Below are 18,419 nucleotides of genomic sequence, written 5' to 3'. Positions count from 1 at the left end.
TGGGAGCCTATGATAGCCTCGGGAGAGGACTCGGATGGAGAGCCTATACCACTTAACAGCACTAGAAGGAGACCCAGTGGATCGCCTGAGCGAGTGAGTGTGAACTGTGCGGGAAAATATGCACATGGTCAACTACATGTATGGGAAAATTTTGGGGAGATTTTTGTTGATTTCCGAACGTTTCTACCCTAACTCGTATAACTAGTGAGGAACCTCTCTGAGCTCAGCTGAGGGAAGCGAACATATATTCCCCCTACACGGTTGTGTGGTATTGATGATGAACTATGTGTTAGGTGTTAAAACGAGAGGTGGTCGACAGCGATGAGGACCCTGTGTATAGAGAATGGCATTTCTGGATTGAACTCGAGTTCAAACCAACGCGAACTGAATGCCAAGATACGGAGTGTATCGTCTACGATCATCTAGACTGTGGGGATGTGGCGACGACGTTGTTCCTGTCGAAGTGGTGGCTTGGGAATACTGATGCTAGGGTGAGTGTACTGGTATATCAGGAGTCTGTGAATTCTCTGAATTCTAGGTGAGGATAGACGACCCGATCATGGAGCACTGTGGAGGGCCTGTGGGAGCATCTAGGCTCGTGGACCAGCGAGAACTACCGGTGAGTCAACGCCGTCGTTGGCTGATTAATGAGTATAGTGGAGCTGCACCTGTTTTACGTGAACTGGTGAAATATGCTGCGGATATGCAGTAGTCGTGAAATATATGTTTCATATCACGGTCTTGAAACTCCAGTGTGCGCTCGACTTGACCTTTTATAGTGATCGTATGGGTCCATGTTGTTTCTCTTAGTATGACGCGAAGGATCCTCTAGAGTGTAACGCGGTGACACTGCCTATCATGATGGATGCTAGCAATGGGTATGTGGTGACAGCGGACTGTGGCCCTAGGAGGGATAGTGTCACCATGGTTACCTGTGATGGGCTCGAATGGGCACAGCTCTTTGCTCATGGTTGGGGGGATATGGAGAAAGCAGGAGTAGGTTCTCATTTGGGGTCGATGTTGAAGGACGTATATATGTTGTTTATATATACTTATATTATAAATTTACTATATTTTATCTTATGGTGACAATTGAATGTTATACGGTTATTGTTTTTATCAATAGTTATACTACCTTTAAAAGTACTAGACTTGTCATATTCCGAAATTTTGAGGAATAAGATTATTCCTATTATGTGTATAAAATTAGGGAGGAAAAATGAATTATGAAGATTGCATTAAAAGTTGATATCATGATCTCAATGAATATAGATATATATTCCTATTCCTAATTCTATTGTTGTTATTAGGATGTATATTACTGATTTAGGTGGCGCTGCCGACTGAGGTTATAGAGAGCTGTAAGCAGGGCTTGATAGGCGATCGAGAGGTTGAGCTCACTGGAGCTTACTATGATGATGAAACACGATATTTGATAGTAGGAGAGAATTGATCGGATTCGGGGGGGATGGCTTGCTTGTCAGTTCGCTTCGATGGAATCTCCGATAGAGTGTGGCGCCGTGGTGGAAGCTCCTGAGGATATGGATTTGGTTAATGAGTTCCACGTGAAGGTTGACTGTGGAGGAAAGGACGGAGTTATTTTGAGATGTGATGATGCTGGCAGTGCGGTGACTATGGCGTTCCAGTGGGGGAAGTACCCGAAACAAGAGGTGACAGTCCGCGATTGAATGAGAGGTTTGTCGACATGTCTGTGGTCAGGTTCGGGTGAGCAGTGAGTTACTACTGCAGTGTGACGATCTACCCAATGGACAAGTACTGGACGATTTGACCTACGATGTTGGCATGGACGGCAAGTGGCAGGGAACACCGAGACGTTGGGTGGGTCTTTGCCGTAGTTTATTATTGATAGCCTATGTTACTTTCAGGGCGATGCTGTGTGTAGTACACCAGTACCGGACTTGGTCTTTAGAGGGGACAGGATATACATCATAACGGCTTGTGGACACTCTAAGGAGGAGATCTCGTGTGGTGGACTTGATAGTGTTGGAACTATGCTGAGGATAGCTGCTCGGTGGGGTGAACACCCGGACCCTAGGGTGAGGCATTGGCTTCATATCAGTTATATTTCTAGTGCTTGTGTGATCAGATCATGATAGATGGATCGGTGGTTGAACACTGTAAGGATGTGGAGAACTTGAATGGAGGGACTTTGACTGAGGCCTGGATTACTGCTGCTATTGACGGCAAAGTCTCGGGCAGATTCCTCAAGGTGAGCTCAGCAGTGTGGGAGAATATTCACATGGTCAACTACGTGTGTTGGTGAAAATGTGGAAACTATGAGGAATTTTCTTACCAATTTTCGCAGAAACTTCAGAATGAAGTTTCAAAGAACTAAGAACACTTTCTGTACACTTATACCCGAATTCGTATGTAAACTCTTTAGCTCAGCTGAGGGAAGCGAACATATATTCCTCCAATAGTAAACACGAGAAAGTTGATGTTTGTTGTGTTTTCAGACTACTACTGCATACGACTGTTACTATGGTGTAAGGGAGCCACTTGTGGTCGATGGAGATTCTATCAATATGATGACTAAGTGCAGTGGAGTGCAGTCGGAAGTGTTGGTCCAGTGCGATGATAGCAGCGCTGTGGAATTCGCCGAGAACTGGGGAGGTTTCGATGGGAGTGCAGCGGTAGGTGGGAATAGCTTTCCGGCTTGAGGCGATCTGAGTAGCTTTTAAATTATTAAAAAGGACGGTGCTGGGAATTGAACCCGGGACCATTGCTATCAGATCGGTCTCGATGGGTCGAAGTACGATTCCTGCAAAGTGAAGCCAGTGGGTAGGGAGGAATATGAGAGTATCAGCGTAGTGCTCATGGACTTGGCCACCAAAGCGAAGATGATGCAAGTAGGCATGCAGACGCTTATCTTCAGAGTGATGGAGTTGAAGGGCGTTCGAGTTCGTATGGTGATTATAATATAACTAATTATATCACAGTTCGTGCCCATTTGATATGCAAATGTTAAAAATGAGCGTTTTCCCGAGATTGATGATAATCGTTCTGATACTACGCAGATAGAATGTAAGCATTGCTACGAACATGTACTGTGAGAAACATAATCGTTTGAAGCTGTGGTGGAGACAAACTACCCATTATGGCATCTCGCGCTGGCAAAATGATCATTTTTCTTCACATCTGCATATCAAATTGGCACGCACTGTTGTTAGGTAGTTGAGTAGGTTGGTTAACTGTATTTAGTTTCAACACGATTCGCTTGTAACGTTACGCAGCTGTCAATGACGATTTGTGAGTGTTGTCTCCCTCAGTTTGGAAGCGATGACACTCCGGTGGTTTGCAAGTCGACTAGCACGACGCCTCCGGTTGTGATTGTGAAGAAGGGCACGACAACTGCTATATATCGATTCAGCTTGGAGTGCGCTGCTGGTGAAGTGACAGTCTCATGTACAGAGGCTGGTGACGCGGTGGACCTGAATACCTTCATGGGCTTCCCTACTCGAGAGGTGAGATGCACTCGGGTGATTTAGGAAGGCATTCAACTCATTTGACAGGTTGCAGTACCAGAAACGACTCAGTGCAAAAGCAAGCATGGTGTGAATCCTCTGAGTGCTACCATAGAAATCGCTGCTGACGGGTCGGAGGGGTTGAGGTACCTCACGTGGCCTAAGGAGTACATAGTGGAACATGAACCAAAGCCTGAGGTGAGTTCCGAGACGGAGATACTTCTTAGATTAGGTCCTTTCTCATTTTCTTGAGTCTTAGCCAGTGTGGGAATATATGCTTGGTTCTTTCAAGTGAGCTCGTCAGTTTTCTCACTATATTATGAAAATCCATTCACGATTTCGTGTAGAAGTGTAAAGAAACCAACGATAACTTCCCAAATTATTCCTACTAACAGCTGTAGTTGGCCATGTGCATATTATCCCTCACTGGTCTCAGCTTAGGTCGCTTTTTCGATGGCCGTATGTAGGTTCCCTCTCTACCTGTTACCCCAGCATCGAGTCCTTCTCGGGGGCCTAGTTTCGAGAGCTCTGCTCGAGCCAACTATGGGGGATTCCGCAATTCTGAAGGAGCAGTGAGTGATCGATGATACCACATCCACCGCTACTGTATCACTTGTAGGATAACGTCCTTTCCACGAGAGCGGTTCCCACCTCTGCGGCTATCCCCACTACAACAACTCAGGTGAGGCTGGCAGGATGGGCATTGGGGTCAGACTGTTGACGAATGTCAGACACCGAGTGGGCATCAGCAAGGAGGAGGAGGAGACAGTCGGCCAAGACACAGAGCGACTTTGGAGGTATGTCGGAAAATTCTAAGTTGAATTGATGGGAATGTTTCAGATCAGTGATAAGCATCATCGACGAGGACGAGGCTATCACGTGAAGGTGAGTACCACAGCGACATCATTCGGTATGTGAATGTTTGTGCGACTGTCAGCCCACTCGTGTTGGGAAGCAACACCCACATGCAAACACACAACGTAGAGGCGGCCACCATGGGAAACCATCTAACAACAGGGTGAGCTCGAGCTCCCGTTGTATTAGGTTGCATGTTTGGGTAGGTGTTCCCACGGAGAGCGGAAAACCATGGTAGGGGAACCATACCACGCCTTCCTCACTTCGGCCAACTACCTAGCTTCATCGAAATCGGGCCGGGCTCGAACTCGGTGAGTGGCGGCCGTACTCCGCTGGCTTATTGTGTCTTATTTCATAGGAGTCTCGTAAAGCCGTTCGCCCTATGACTGGTGATCCCATTTATCGAGATTGGTATTTCGGGATTGACATTGACTATGTCGTGAGTGGATGCTCTTCTGGAGAGAACTGTGCTGTTGTTGAACATCTCGACTGTGGGAGTGTCGAGAACACTTTGTATGTTGCCACTTGGTGGGGTGGCAGGAAGAATTCCAGGGTAGAACCGGTGTGTGTCTGCGTGCTAGTGGATGACCTCAGATCCGCATAGACGATTCCATCATGGAGCATTGTGGAGGTCCATTGGGTGCATCGAGGGTGGTCGGCCAACGGGAGCTACCGGTATGGTGGAAGTGTATAGTTGTGATTGATGCCTGGCCTGGTCCTCAGCTCGATCCAGCAAGGCCTCTCTCGTGTGCGCCGGTCACAACACCTATCATCAACCGTGGTGCGAAGGGCCATGTAGTGGTTGCTTACTGTGGACCACAGTTCAAGGAGAGGCACGAGGTTCGATGTGACGCCTCTATTTGGGCTCAGCACTTTGCTTACGGCTGGGGTGACTCTGACAATAGCGGAGTAAGCCGCAGCTCCTGATGGTGTTATTGTATGGTCGTTGTCCTCTCGTTCAGTTGGACATATCACCTGACCTTGTTAAGGCATGTCGAAAGGTCACAGTAGAGCATATAGATAACCTTCACACGCTGCTGTCGGCGTCGCTGAAGGGTGCCACGATAAGGCCTGGTAGCAGCAATGACGGAAATAACTTCAGGACTAAAAGGGAACTCAAGGTATCAACTGTGAGTATATTCCCACTCGTAATAAACTTTTGTTCAGTTAACGTTCCACGTGTCACCATATCGATATGAGCCCTCTATATTCCATTATCATTGTGAACGTGTGACTACTGCGGTGGAGATCCCTGAACAGCCCGGTGCCCCACGAGTGGCCTCCGTCAGAGCCCTCTGTGATTTCGATGACTCCCATAAGGCCTTTGTGAAGTTGGAATGCCCTGAGTCGGCAGCTATCACATTTGCTATCAAATGGGGAGGATTTTCCCAGCGTGCGGTAGGACTATAGCTAGTCACTGCTCAACACAGCACTTCCTCTAGGTTGGTCTTGGTCCTGAGATCATGTCTCATTCGACCAAAGTGGTCCGTGGGTCTGAGGATTTGGGACCGGCCATAGCTGCTACTATGGGGGAGGATAGAGGCAATACTACTTACAGGTGAGAAGAGTGGTTACTGAGAATTCATAATGTGAATTCAGACTAAGAACGCTCCTGGCGTGTTCGTCTGCGATAAGGCGGAAGCCAAGATTGTACAGACTGAGGACCTGCAGTTCACTATAACCGTATCGTGTCCGTCGCATATCGTGGACTCGAGAGCCCAGGCGAATGCTGAGGCTGGGCTAACAGTTTACTTTGATGACACCTACGCTGCTATCGGCTTCCTAGTTAGATGGGGAAGAGTTACCGATGCCAAGGTGGTCAGTTGTATAAGCGATTCATTTTGGCCCGTTCCACGCGAGTTGTGAATGGTCTGGTATCAGGTTGAGTCATACTACGCCACTAAGTTCACTTCACCCGCTCCACAGGTGACCGTCAAGAATTCCCTCCCAGAAATACACGTTGATGTAAGCGTGGAAATTATTGCCGCTTTGATTTCTTGTCTTTATTCAGAACCACATTTGCAGTTGTCCAGCCAAAGCCCCTATAGTGTATTCCCCTCGAGGGGAGGCTCGAGTGACCTTCTCGAGCAAGCCACTGATCACAGTCACCTACAAGGACCGTATGGTTGCTATGGCGGCTGCTATGATTGCCGGTCATAGGCTGTCGGAAGTACGTTGAAGGCAGGCCTATGTGACTTATCGATTTGCTTAGATTGTATTGGACACTAACATCACTCACCATGTCACACACATTAGTGTTGATGATAATGTTTATATGGGGAAGGAGGAAGAGCATCCTCTCAAGCGTGTGGCGTTGCTCATTTCTGGCGAGCACAACAAAGTCGATGATCACATTATTGAGGTGAGCTGAGTCATTGAGGTTGGTTATTGATGTGAGCGTCTCAGATGCTGCGCCCTGACCTGGTAAGTGGTCCTCTGGAAGACTTCGGCCTAAGACGGTATCATTCTGTGGCCTACAACTGTGGTCGGCAGTCCGGGGTAGCTGTCGATGGGCTGACATACACAGTTAAATGTGAAGAGGGTGAAGTCCCACAAGGTTCCCGTCACCATTACTCTGCTAATTTGACCAATACTTCTCGCAAGGCGGTGGACATTACTTTGAAGTTCGACGACACTCAAGCTGTGACGGCATTCATATCGTTCTGGACGGACGATCAGAGGGATGCAGGCCCGAATGGGGAGGTGGATACCGGTGCAGTGGCAGCGCCACCGATAAATAGGCGACGGGACACTGCTATCATTAATGCTGTTGAGAGACCCGATGAGTCGAGGCTCAGCACAGGTCTTCGTGAAGTAGATTCTCCTGAGTCGACTCCCGTTAAGACGAACACTACTCACCCGGCTATTGTCGCTGATGAGAGTGAGATCGAATCGCCAACACTCGTTGAAGATAAGAAAGTTCGTCGTCATGTTGTGCGGCATAATATAAATAATGCCAACAAGTATAGAATGCGTGCATCTGTGTCTGAGTGAGATTAACATGTTATGTAGTCAACTGTTGTTATCAAATCCGTGTTGAGTTGTCAGGAGTTCATCACCTTCAAGCTGTGGATACTCTGGCGGGGACGCAAGCGATCGAATTTCATGAAAAGAGGGGAAAGGTGACAATTGTGGTCTGGTCCCACAGTGTGGGACCCACACTCACTTTCGCCAAGTGGGTCGTGGATATTACTAGATGATGATGTCGTGATAAATATAGTTTTTGCCAAGATGGTCAATAAGGCATGTTATACCGCCGCACATGGTGAAATGATGTGAATTGGGATTGCAATGCAATCATTCAATGATGCAATGATTATCATTGCATTGTTTGTTTAGACCAGAACTGTGCCATTCTACCTCTACCTTTTGCATAAGGAAGTTCAAAGGTCCATTATTGAATAATGGAATAATGATTATTCCCAACTCAGCGCCAAGAAATTCGATCCATGAGCTATATCAAAGAACAGTACGGCAATAATATTGTACGGGGTGCACATGAACATAAAGCATTCAACAAGGCTAGTGCATACAGGATCAGGGATCAGTGAAGGAAAACTCATCCGATGCTGCTCACAGATCATTCACTAAATGCTTGGGGGTTGCGGAGGTCGTGTCTCAACTAGTATCAATGCTAGATCCAATAAAGCTCTGTGAGTATCAAGGTTATATCAGTTATCTCACTCTGAAGGAAGTATCTGAAGCAATACAAGTTCACAGCGTTCCCGTTATCAACGACCCTCCACCGTCGAATGCATCACGGCATGAATTCCACGTGATAATTATAATGATCTTATATCTCTTACTCGGCTGACTCATAGTGTTCGCTTTTTTCAAAGTGTCTGTTACATGGGTTATCATTACGACAGCCACACAGCAGCTCCTAGATTCGATCCAAGGTTCCGTAGATTACGAGCCTAACACGCTATCCATTTTGCCAAGTCACTGTTTATATCTTATCCAACTCATTTGGTTGCACTTGATCCCCGGAAACGTCTCGCCTTAGCAAGGCCACAACATCCAATGCTCACTGATTGAGCGAGTCCAAACTGCGCCAATGCGATCAGAAAAGAAACATCGTTTCTGACTGACCAGGTTATTGACAAGTCGTGCCGCATGATTTTGTCGAAATCCGCCCGCTTAATTGCCCTTGGTCACCGAGATTCAGTGGATAATGTCGTAACTCTATGTCATCTCTGCGAATCGAACCTCGATCACCGTGCCACCATAGCAACAGTTGAAAACTCGATTCGAGTTTCCTGGACAATGTAATCGTTAATGGTATTCGACGTCATGTATTTTCTACAGCATTATCGCGACGCACATCCGAAAACTCGGGAATGCTGTTACGATAGTGAATACGAAAAGCAAAATATATTCTACCATCAGAATCGACTGCACAGAAGATGTTATTCCTATGAACACGGCGCTGATTTGAACATATGATGTGGCGAATGATGCCTCGGGGACACGCTCGTCCGAGCTAGACGGTACCCGGTCGGCGGAATAATCACCAGAAGCATGGTTAGTTTCTGAAGGTTTAGCGCGAGACATGCCGAATTTCTCGGAGAACGCCACGAAAGTTGTTCATATTCAGCAACCAAGCAGAGTTCGCCTCGACCATATTCGTGAATCATTGTCCCGGGGACAGGTTACCATATGCGTACGAGCGAATTTGAAAGAGTAGGGCAGTGCCGTTTGCAGGAATTCAATCCAACTCCGACTGCTCTACTCCCCAGGTGAACATTATCTCGTATAGGACTACACCGGGTTTTACCCAGCACCGATTCGGACAGGCGAGAAGTGGCTCACCTGGATCTCCCTCAGGGACGGTGACGGTGACGTGGCCGGCCATCCAACTCTGGTTTTGTATCAAGATGCTCCCATCTTGGATGCCCGCTACCGTATTATGGTCTCCAACCTCAATTTCATATCGCTCATTTACAGGCTACCATCACCATTGTTAGCATATGCTCGCTGGTTCACGTCGTCTTCTCAATACCTCAACACTAGCAAGTACTACGATCCCTGTAGCTAGGCCGACCATTCATCAAGCGATAGAGCCAGCATCGGTAGAAGTATGTAGCTCATAGATGGCAGCACCTGTACAGGGTCTTCCCCTCAGCTGGTCAGGGCTCCAAGGCTCTCCGTATTACCCCCGTTGGACACACTGGAATTCGGTAAGAAGTTCTCAGATCATATGCTGGAGATCGACTATAATATTGCCACTGGATGGGCGAGAGTAAGAGCTGAGATTCCACGGCGCCGCGGCTATGGTCATGACTTCAGCCACGTATAATGCCGATGAGCAATATCAAGCTGCATCCGGCATCCCCTGTACTTCACAATGCAGTGGGATGCTTTGAGGGAGTGAAAGTGTACAAAAATGTCCCATACCACATTTCCGTCACATCGTAGTGATCTGATTGCAGATACAGGGTACCTGAGGGCATCAGAGAGTTCCGCCTGTCCAGTAACATCGCTCGATTCGCCACTTCCATCAGACGCGGCGCGATGGCCGATCTCACCAAACGCGATGAGCAGTCCATGTAGTAGAGGAAATCAATGATATCAGTGGAATGAGCTGCTATTGGCAGATATGAGCTCATCAGGGAGCTTATTCTCATTGACGAGCACATGATACCATCAGAACCTGGTTATTCTCTCTACATTCGTCCAACGTGTATTGGAACTCAAGTAAGCGGTTGATATGCATCTTATCAGCAAGTCTTGGTAGGCTAGTCTTGGGGTATTTCCCCCTACAGCTGCCAAAATATTCGTCATCACCTGTCCTGTCGGCCCGTAGGGTTCCTCTGCTTTGGTCCAGGAACGATGTGTGAAGATAGATACTATAGATCAGGGTTCAAACCAGTGTCGCTGTTAGCATCGACGAAAACTGTCCGTGCGTGGCCAGGAAGTAGTGAGGACAATGGCTCCATCTAGGCATCTATCATCTGTTATAGGCACTGGGGCTCAGAAGCTTGGTAGTAACTATGGTCCGACACTACTACCCTTGCGGGAAGCTGTGAGTGCTCGCCATCACGATGGCAAGAACATTGTCGATCAGATTGAGATGGGCTACTCGCAAATATTATGGTTGTTGCCGACTGATGTGACGGCAAAGGACTACTACGTAACGGAGGTTGGTAAGAATGGCCGGGCTCACTCTCGACTGCATGTCAATAAAAGGTACGATGAACCTGTTTCTGGTATTTCGTACGCCGGATGGTATAGAAGTGACAACACCATCCTTGAGTGATGTGATCCTGCCAGGAATAACCCGAGACTCAGTGAGAAGTGCATTAGCTGGGCATCGAACCTGCGACTTGACTGCCACGACTCTTGTTAATCAGCAATGTGCCTTGCCAGGCATTACAAGTTCTGACATCTAATAATGCGCCACCTGGTATAAAGGTTTCGGAAAGAGATGTCACTATGAATGAAGTCATCGAAGCTTTCGAGACTGGCAATCTCTTGGAAGTGTTCGGTAATAGACCCCATCATCTCACAGAGTGTGCTGCATATACTAAATTGCTGTTCCTATCCGAATCATCTACAGCTGAGAAATCTCCAAGATGTAGCTTGTGCATGTTGTGAAGGATGTCTATATGATTTCATCTCGCTACATGCGCCGCCGCATACTGGCGTGATAGGTACCGGTACAGCAGCTATTGTATGTCCGGTTGATCTGATCCACTACAAGGGAAAGGATATTCGTGTACCGCGTTACCGCCTTCCCCCCAATACCTATGTCACTGATTGTTGGTAGATACCGGTTGATGAGCAAGTCGGAGCTGGCCCTATCTGCAAATTCGTCTTGGACACTGTAAGCGTCGGTAAACTATTCAGTGAAGCTGTATTATGACTACGGCGCAGATCCAACAAGCCCAGCGGGGTATCGGGGAATTCGGTGGGAGATGGTCGTCATTGTGGACACAGGATATGCGTATAACACATCCCAAATATGATTTCCGTAAAAACCCTGTTAATATCTAGTAGCACGGCACTGTATCAGATTAATCATCCTTCGAGGCTTTCTGGCAAATCAGAGACTGCAAGTTCTCTCGAGAGGGTCCAGGGGGAGGATAGCGTTTGGCCCTATCCTACGTGATTTTTAACGTCCTGTCCTATCATTATCATATGTCTAAGATTGGTCCAGTGCGAACGGTATTGCCGCAGCATCATCATGATCAGTTTTTCCCATTCTGGCAGTATTTCGCGAATTTTGTAACTTCAGTTCAGTTGACGATCTCTGGGGTGCTGCGTTGACATGTGGTCATCAACAGAAGTAGGCAAAAGGTGCGGGCAACAGAATAATCATGTTGTTGTGGCCCGGCCATCCAGTGGATGGCATCCACAGATGGTGACCGTTAGGTGATTCGGTACTGAATAACCGAAGAATCAATATAGAGTCTGCGTGAAGTTCACTGACCAGGATTTGAACCTTCGACTTCCGGACTAACCAAATGCTACCAGCATGATGTCAAGCCGGCAGCTGTCTGATGTGATGTTCGGCCGTGGGTCGGCACGACATGCTTGCACTGAGTCGTGACCGTTAGCTTTAATAAAGCTGCCTCATCTGTTTCATCGCGAACTGCTTGCTAGCCGCTCCAAGTCATGAAGAGCAGCTTTAGGGAAGACTTATTCTTGTTGGTCCCAAACGCGTTTTTGCTAGGAAGAGATTGCAATTGCAAGGCAGGACTCTCATACTGAAAACTCCTGGTGGTGTAGTTGAGGAATCCTGTAGGCTTGAGCTTCATACGAGACGTGGTAGATCACCCAGTGTGTTGCAGACCAGCCTCAAAACTAATGATAACATGTTCGGGCCTTGTAAGTCGTTTGTTGACGCACTCGTGGTGGCTAAGGAGTTTTCCCAAGCTCCTATCCCGACTGTGCCGCAAACGGCGAGAACATTGACATGTACGCGTTGCGAGTGCTGTGGCGCGAGATCCTTTGGGGCTGGCGATTTAGTCTAAGAAATGGGAAGGTGTGGCGCTTAGCCTCTGTCCGTTACCCGAGGTAACCAGTAGATCCAAGGGCTTCGATCCATTGAAAGTTTTGCCTCCTTTTGATCCTAACCCCTGCAGCTTCTAGTGGGTAGGGTTCAGCGAGCCCCACAGCATCCTTTCGAAGCTACACATCTCACGATTCTTCATAACTAGACCTTCCCATTACTGGCTGGCAAATGTGCCAAGAAAAACTACAGCTCGCATACCTCAATGGATGCAGGTTGGTTGCATCATACGTACACCTGTGCTCACGGAAATGGGCTTTCATGATTAGAATACTTCATTGGGGCTTCACCAATTACCATGGTGGATAAAACGCCGTATTACACGTTTTACATGGCCCCCACTAGTAACACGGTAAATATTATTAAAAAACATATGAAAATCTGTTCGCATCTCATACGACTACGGCATAGAAGTATACACAAAAACTCAATGCACTAATGACGCACATGAGGCCAGCAGGCATGAACTTGCGGGTTTTCACGTACCTAGAAGAGATAACTTCAAAGCTGCACACTGAGTTGCCCCACCTTGAATAGAAAAATACAGTGAGTATCAGGGCGATGGCAGCCAGGCAGAATAGGCCTGTTAGATTATCATAGGAAGAGCCAAGTTCCGCTGCAGCAAACACCAACACACCAGAGAGGGTACCGGCGATCAGAGATGGCTTGCTCTTGGCTTGGACGAAACCGATGGCCTAGCAGGAGAACAAACGAAGAGGTTTACTATTCAATTCCTGGGGGGGGAAGGACGATACAAGGCAAAGTCGAAAATTTTACGTAGTGATTCAGAACAATAACACATAGACTTAGTGACGAGTTATCATATGCTGTATGACTCAATGGACGGTCCAAGGAACACCGTTGAAGTTCACATCGACTACCCCCTCCAGGCACACGAATACAGTCGAAGTCTTACCCCGCCAACGATGAGTAGTAGGGCGTAGAAGAAAGCCTCGTCAAACGCGAATGCGACGGCACTCATATCACCAACGAATAACGCTGCATTCACCCCACCAGTCTTCATAACTATATTAAACCAGAACTCCGAGTAGATAACATATGAAACGCAACTATAAAGCCCTCCTAGCGTTAATCGCATGGACCATCACTTCTTCTTCTTATCGTTTCTCTTGGCTTCACCAGTACTGCTAGGAGCGGCCACGATGATGATAGCGATGACCACAACGCCGAGTATTGCCATTAGACCACCGGGCATAAACTTGGAGGTCTGCAGGTACCTGCTAGGACCACTCTCCAACTACTCAGACGGGGGCCCTGCCTTTTCATGAAAAAGAGCACTAATGAGCCTATCACGATGAGCTGCACTTTTCGAAGAGCTCCTCGGTACTGCGGCAAGGCCCTAGTCGATAGCGCGAGGCCGCATACCTATAGGGTAACGGGTGGGGTGACTGCCCAAGCTGGGGTTACCTACTAGTGACGCACTGATGGTTCCGGCAATGATGGAGCCCTTGGAGGCTGCCTGTACGTAACCGACTACCTGAAGACGAAAACACCGGGGTTAATGAGACTAATATGCAGCAGCTTACCCCTCCCACCGCTAGAAGGGCCGAATACACCAGGCTCGCTGAGAAGACGACTGCATCGTCGGGTTTAGACATGATATGTGCTGAAGTGATTAACTCAACTTGCAATCATTGTTACTGGGTAAACCAGCATAGAACCAGTATTCCTAGATCGGTTGAGATAAGCCATGAGCTGGCAAGTACTCCAGGTAGTAGTTAATACAATATTAATGTCGTCTTGGGGTTGACAAGAAGCAATGCATGGATGCCACCAACTAGAGAGGGGCAGGGTAGTTATAGCTTCCAGCTCGGGGCTGGGGCCCGGGAAGAGATGCAGACTGCTGGCTCAGAAGTATGGTGCTGTGCGGCCGAACTTGAGCTCAACGAATCGAGGTCCACCAATTTGGGAGGCTATAATAGCCAAGTCATCGCGATAATGACATAAGGTGCTTCAACCATGTGCAGACCTTATACCCACAGTGCTTGGTTATCGAAGATACGCCCGTCGGAGATTGAGTATTGCCCTGCATCGTCATGCTCCTCCACCTTGTTACTAACTCGATATAGGCAATGTTGATTTATGTGGAATAAATTTCATTTAGTTGGCCAGGGCTTTTATTAAAGTAGTAGTGAACTCATACTGAATGATACGTGCCACTTGGAAACTTTCCCACAATACGATGAACATTTCCGTCAACTATAGTCTACTAGAGACCGATACTGCACCCCAATGTGAGTAGTCTCAGCTCTGGTCACTTTCGTGGGTCGCCCAAATCGTCCGTCCCCTTATCGAGTCTCGAGCTAATCTTTCACGCTTTGATTTGGAAAACGGCATTGATTTGACGGAGGTTCGATCCCCAGTAAGTACATTTCTTCAGGTATTTTTTGTGAGTATCGACTGCCAATCCCAAAAATGGTTCATAGAGCGTAGACACTACTGAGATGATTGAAGGTTGTTATCATCCTATTGAATGCCTACAACCTATACGGGTACGACACCACAACAATACTTCTCCTCTCGGCCATCATCATCATCCACTGCTGCTGGTCGTACTACTGGTAGTAAGGAGGAGCAGATACAACGACTAAAGCAATTGTTGGAGATGATGAAGAGCTTACCAAAGGGGGAGTAATACCGTGGGGGGTGGCATCATCCATGCTCGACGTCATTTATATCTGCTATCGAATGCGTTTCGCTGTATAATTGCCGTCTTTGTCAGTGTCACCAACGAGGATGGTGATAAGATTGTTGATATCGAGGAGAAGCTAGACGATACCAAGGCGCCAGCCTCCAAGGCCCCTCAAGTGGCTTCTGTCTCATCATCGTCATCGGCAGCAGTCGAAGAAAAGGAGATCGAGATAAAACGGAAGGAGATGGTTAAGTGGTGGGCAGCTGTAATGGAGGAAACTCCGTCTTATAATGAGCCCGACTATGATGAGAGGGAACTGCACCAAGGGGCTGAGGCAATGCCAACGACTAGCAACACCACAGATCGGGTACCTGAAACGACCACCACCACTGATGCCTTCACCGGTACTGTGGCTGAGCATGGAGAAAATAAGGTGGAGAAAAATGAAGATGCGCCCAAGCGGATGTCGAAATTTAAGATGGACAGAGCAGCTAAGAAAGGCTTTGGCGGGATGTTCGCGGCCCGACACGGTATTCCAATGGGAGGCGGGCAGAATTCCCAACCCGGGGAGTAGACGATTTCCTATTCGCTTCCTACGTTTTGGGTTCCAAGTGCTATCAATTTGGAACAGCATTTCGATAGGATTGTTTGCATTTGGTGATGATGTTAGTCACCGATGAGCAGCTCGAGAATATCAGAGGACGTGTGGCCTCGTGGATGGTTGCTTGTGATGGCTCCCATGATATGGCGCATGTTGAGAGGGTCGTAGCCACTGTTAAGGAGATCTATAGCAAGGAGAAGGAGGAGGTGCGTTGTCAATCGCAGTGAAATGACGTTGTTATCATCACGATGATATTCAGATGGCTGTAAATGCCGATCTCAATCTGTTGTTGGCAATTGCTTACCTGCATGACACATTTGATAGGAAGTATTGCGAGGATACGGAGGCCAGGGCCCGGGAAATTGTGGGGGAACTCACAACGGGACCCGAGGCTTTGTCTGAGCCGACTGCCAAATTTATCATCGATAGAATCCATAACGTAAGCAGCTACGCTGGGATGTGACGTAGAGGATCTTTCAAAGCTAAAGCAAGTTCACAGTCATGGCCCGTAGAGTAGGTGAGGTGGATCGGCTGATAATAGTAGTCTAATATCTCGATCCTATGGTGATGATGTCGTGGGAGTTCCCTTGTGTCGTCTACATTGCTTTGTATACTCCTCGTCAATTCGTGTTAGTCGTTTAGTGTTTTTTGCTAACAAAATGTATAGGAGTTCACGTTCAAGACTCCGAGTTTCATCAAGTCTGCTAATACAAAGTCATTCAGAATTTGTTATATGTGTGCTTTAGATGAGCTACTCCGCCGAGTTGAAGAATGGCATTAGTGAAGAAGTAGCCGTCGACCCCTACATAGCCATCGTACAGGATGCTGATAGATTAGACGCTATTGGGGCTATTGGCATTTGCCGGTGAGCTGGGAAGGTACAGTGGAGGAAGGGCACTGATCATTGCTTCAGATGCATGGTGTATTCGGGGGCCAATGGTCGTCCTATTGTTAGTGAGGGTGGGGAGGAGGAGATGAAGTTGCGACAAAAGTTTGAGGAGAATCCCGACAGTACGAAGCCTTCTGCAGTTGAGTAAGAATTATACGTCCATGCATACACGGTGGATAGTCGGACAGACATTGGATATCAATTAATACGTACCATCAATTTTGTAATTATCTTCATAAAATTTAATATAGCGTTTTATTGATATAATCAGTTACTTCAATACAATACTGTATTTTGTGAGATAACCATGTCTCATGTTATTGCTATCCCTTGGCATGATCAGATACGCGAAGAAGAGTCGGTCAGCAGTTGCCCACTTCTACGAGAAGTTGCTCCAACTAAAGGAGAGTATGAAGACGCGGACGGGCGGGGAGATGGCTGAGGAGAGGCATCAATTTATGCTTCAATTTCTCGATCAACTATTCGACGAAGTTAAGGGTGTCAAATGAATTAATACCATCTCTTTCCCATATCATATTGCTGCGAGTTGAAGTCATGACGGTATCGCATTCAGTCGAGTGTTCATTTGATATGCACATCAGGGGTAGCCGAATTCTGATGTATCCAACCGGATCTCCCAACATCCCCACGGTTCGGTTCGAAAAGATTTCGTGAAGTGCGGGACATTTAATGTTGATACTAACCACTCCTTCCCCAAATCAGTGACCCCCCATCACTAGGAACAACGAGTTTTAGACGTGCGTGCTCAGCGTAAAGCTAATATCCCGAATCTGGTAAGGATCCTCTTATGCACTTGTCGTTTTCTGTTAGTCGTGTATTGTTCCCTCATATTTACGAAATGTATAAGGATATGAGTTCGGCATTCCATGTGTCATTGATTCTCCTAACACATACGTAATCATTCGAGTTACAACATCAATACAACAGCACTTGACGAACCAACATCAATATATGACAGAAACGCGATATTCATAAACATTCATGACCATTCGCTCGGCACACTAGTAGTCTCAGCAGTCGGGATCTTCACTGAACTACCGACATCCTCGGTGGGCTCCTCCGACTTAGTCAGCGGTATGGACAAGTCAGGCTTCGTCTCCTTCATCACCTGGTGATGCATTGATATTATTGATATCTGAACTTATACTAACCTGTGATGCGACAATGTCCCGCAGCATGAAGTCCGTCCTCGCAGTAGGGCAGGGCAAAAGATAGTCACATGACTCGAGGATCTCAGGATGTTCGCTAAGCTCTCGATTCGTCGCCACCATCATGACGGGAACATTGATTTGCTGACAGCGGAGCGAAGCTCTGTATTAACCGATTCTGTGAAATTAACTACATGCAGGGCTTTGATGTAAAGCACGGGATCTAGACACATTATGAGGTGATAGTGGGCTGATGCTGTTGCTATGACCGACATGTCCATGCGTGCTAATACCAACTTTATTGTAACTTATGGACTAACACCGCTACCTTTCGAGAACTGAAGACCTTCAAAATGGTTCTTCCAGCTGACCCCTCCTTGGTTCTTGTTACCTGAGCTTCTACCATCACATTGACATAGTTGCTAAGTGACGTACCGATAACCAATACAGGAGCATTGTTCTCCTTTAACAACTTGAGGAACTTGAAACTCCTCTTATAGTTAATCAACATAGTGTACGGATCTGCTATGTATTGGACCGTCACTTTGTTGGATATTCGATTGAAATTCATAGTGGCAAAAGATCCTGACAGTGTGGTATGTATGGACTTGAAAGCAACAACCATTCGGAATCGACAGAACCCGTGTTAAACAGTAGAGCATGTTAAAACATTAGATACCAATTCAAGTGGTTGAGACGGGAAGGAGCTGGAGCAGGGGAGGAGTCTATAGGCCTTCATATTGTCTACTCACG

At 47.2% G+C, this 18,419-nt stretch overlaps 7 protein-coding genes across 7 annotated transcripts in view; 5 read left to right on the top strand and 2 right to left on the bottom strand.

Annotated features, from left to right (window-relative positions):
- Positions 1-7,334, top strand: part of Pmar_PMAR007242 (hypothetical protein) — a gene marked incomplete at both ends in the record, with an annotated part of 9,054 nt that extends 1,720 nt beyond the window's left edge. Inside the window, 29 exons of the mRNA XM_002766100.1 lie at positions 294-491; positions 539-619; positions 811-996; positions 1,331-1,438; positions 1,485-1,670; positions 1,720-1,839; positions 1,887-2,057; positions 2,108-2,230; positions 2,478-2,654; positions 2,754-2,870; positions 3,291-3,485; positions 3,534-3,683; positions 3,953-4,057; positions 4,105-4,167; positions 4,217-4,282; positions 4,326-4,370; positions 4,423-4,503; positions 4,547-4,651; positions 4,699-4,893; positions 4,935-5,015; positions 5,064-5,249; positions 5,303-5,461; positions 5,508-5,738; positions 5,783-5,821; positions 5,940-6,155; positions 6,222-6,305; positions 6,352-6,510; positions 6,553-6,702; positions 6,747-7,334. Coding sequence (XP_002766146.1) covers positions 294-491; positions 539-619; positions 811-996; positions 1,331-1,438; positions 1,485-1,670; positions 1,720-1,839; positions 1,887-2,057; positions 2,108-2,230; positions 2,478-2,654; positions 2,754-2,870; positions 3,291-3,485; positions 3,534-3,683; positions 3,953-4,057; positions 4,105-4,167; positions 4,217-4,282; positions 4,326-4,370; positions 4,423-4,503; positions 4,547-4,651; positions 4,699-4,893; positions 4,935-5,015; positions 5,064-5,249; positions 5,303-5,461; positions 5,508-5,738; positions 5,783-5,821; positions 5,940-6,155; positions 6,222-6,305; positions 6,352-6,510; positions 6,553-6,702; positions 6,747-7,334 — 4,365 coding nt within the window. The remainder of the gene's footprint in view (positions 1-293; positions 492-538; positions 620-810; positions 997-1,330; positions 1,439-1,484; positions 1,671-1,719; positions 1,840-1,886; positions 2,058-2,107; positions 2,231-2,477; positions 2,655-2,753; positions 2,871-3,290; positions 3,486-3,533; positions 3,684-3,952; positions 4,058-4,104; positions 4,168-4,216; positions 4,283-4,325; positions 4,371-4,422; positions 4,504-4,546; positions 4,652-4,698; positions 4,894-4,934; positions 5,016-5,063; positions 5,250-5,302; positions 5,462-5,507; positions 5,739-5,782; positions 5,822-5,939; positions 6,156-6,221; positions 6,306-6,351; positions 6,511-6,552; positions 6,703-6,746) is intronic.
- Positions 7,335-7,789: 455 nt separating this feature from the next.
- Positions 7,790-10,146, top strand: Pmar_PMAR007241 (conserved hypothetical protein; the record flags this gene model as incomplete). Its single annotated transcript, XM_002766099.1, has 7 exons — positions 7,790-7,809; positions 8,016-8,115; positions 9,466-9,582; positions 9,630-9,718; positions 9,773-9,889; positions 9,938-10,037; positions 10,078-10,146. 7 exons carry the CDS (start codon positions 7,790-7,792, stop codon positions 10,144-10,146), a joined length of 612 nt encoding a protein of 203 aa, XP_002766145.1.
- Positions 10,147-10,186: 40 nt separating this feature from the next.
- On the top strand, positions 10,187-11,166 carry Pmar_PMAR007240 (conserved hypothetical protein; the record flags this gene model as incomplete). Its single annotated transcript, XM_002766098.1, has 7 exons — positions 10,187-10,257; positions 10,304-10,365; positions 10,408-10,486; positions 10,530-10,630; positions 10,710-10,827; positions 10,994-11,058; positions 11,110-11,166. Coding segments are annotated over 7 exons (553 nt in total), but the record flags the coding sequence as incomplete, so codon positions are not given.
- Positions 11,167-12,746: 1,580 nt separating this feature from the next.
- On the bottom strand, positions 12,747-13,973 carry Pmar_PMAR007239 (transmembrane protein 14, putative; the record flags this gene model as incomplete). Its single annotated transcript, XM_002766097.1, has 7 exons — positions 12,747-12,840; positions 12,883-13,049; positions 13,271-13,424; positions 13,464-13,592; positions 13,703-13,740; positions 13,787-13,852; positions 13,902-13,973. The coding sequence occupies 7 exons, from the start codon at positions 13,971-13,973 to the stop codon at positions 12,747-12,749; spliced, it is 720 nt and encodes a 239-aa protein (XP_002766143.1).
- An 875-nt stretch (positions 13,974-14,848) lies between these two features.
- On the top strand, positions 14,849-15,581 carry Pmar_PMAR007238 (hypothetical protein; the record flags this gene model as incomplete). The annotated part of the gene is made up of 2 exons (XM_002766096.1): positions 14,849-15,006; positions 15,098-15,581. The coding sequence occupies 2 exons, from the start codon at positions 14,849-14,851 to the stop codon at positions 15,579-15,581; spliced, it is 642 nt and encodes a 213-aa protein (XP_002766142.1).
- An 89-nt stretch (positions 15,582-15,670) lies between these two features.
- On the top strand, positions 15,671-17,006 carry Pmar_PMAR007237 (conserved hypothetical protein; the record flags this gene model as incomplete). The annotated part of the gene is made up of 5 exons (XM_002766095.1): positions 15,671-15,814; positions 15,868-16,047; positions 16,355-16,473; positions 16,522-16,599; positions 16,841-17,006. 5 exons carry the CDS (start codon positions 15,671-15,673, stop codon positions 17,004-17,006), a joined length of 687 nt encoding a protein of 228 aa, XP_002766141.1.
- A 491-nt stretch (positions 17,007-17,497) lies between these two features.
- On the bottom strand, positions 17,498-18,237 carry Pmar_PMAR007236 (conserved hypothetical protein; the record flags this gene model as incomplete). The annotated part of the gene is made up of 5 exons (XM_002766094.1): positions 17,498-17,626; positions 17,670-17,810; positions 17,861-17,952; positions 17,995-18,057; positions 18,102-18,237. The coding sequence occupies 5 exons, from the start codon at positions 18,235-18,237 to the stop codon at positions 17,498-17,500; spliced, it is 561 nt and encodes a 186-aa protein (XP_002766140.1).
- Positions 18,238-18,419: the final 182 nt, after the last annotated feature.

The sequence above is a fragment of the Perkinsus marinus genome (assembly GCF_000006405.1).
Source record: "Perkinsus marinus ATCC 50983 genomic scaffold scf_1104296973710, whole genome shotgun sequence".
NCBI lineage: Eukaryota > Perkinsozoa > Perkinsida > Perkinsidae > Perkinsus > Perkinsus marinus.
Note: the sequence above shows the minus strand (reverse complement) of the source record. Positions and strands in the feature narration are given on the sequence as shown.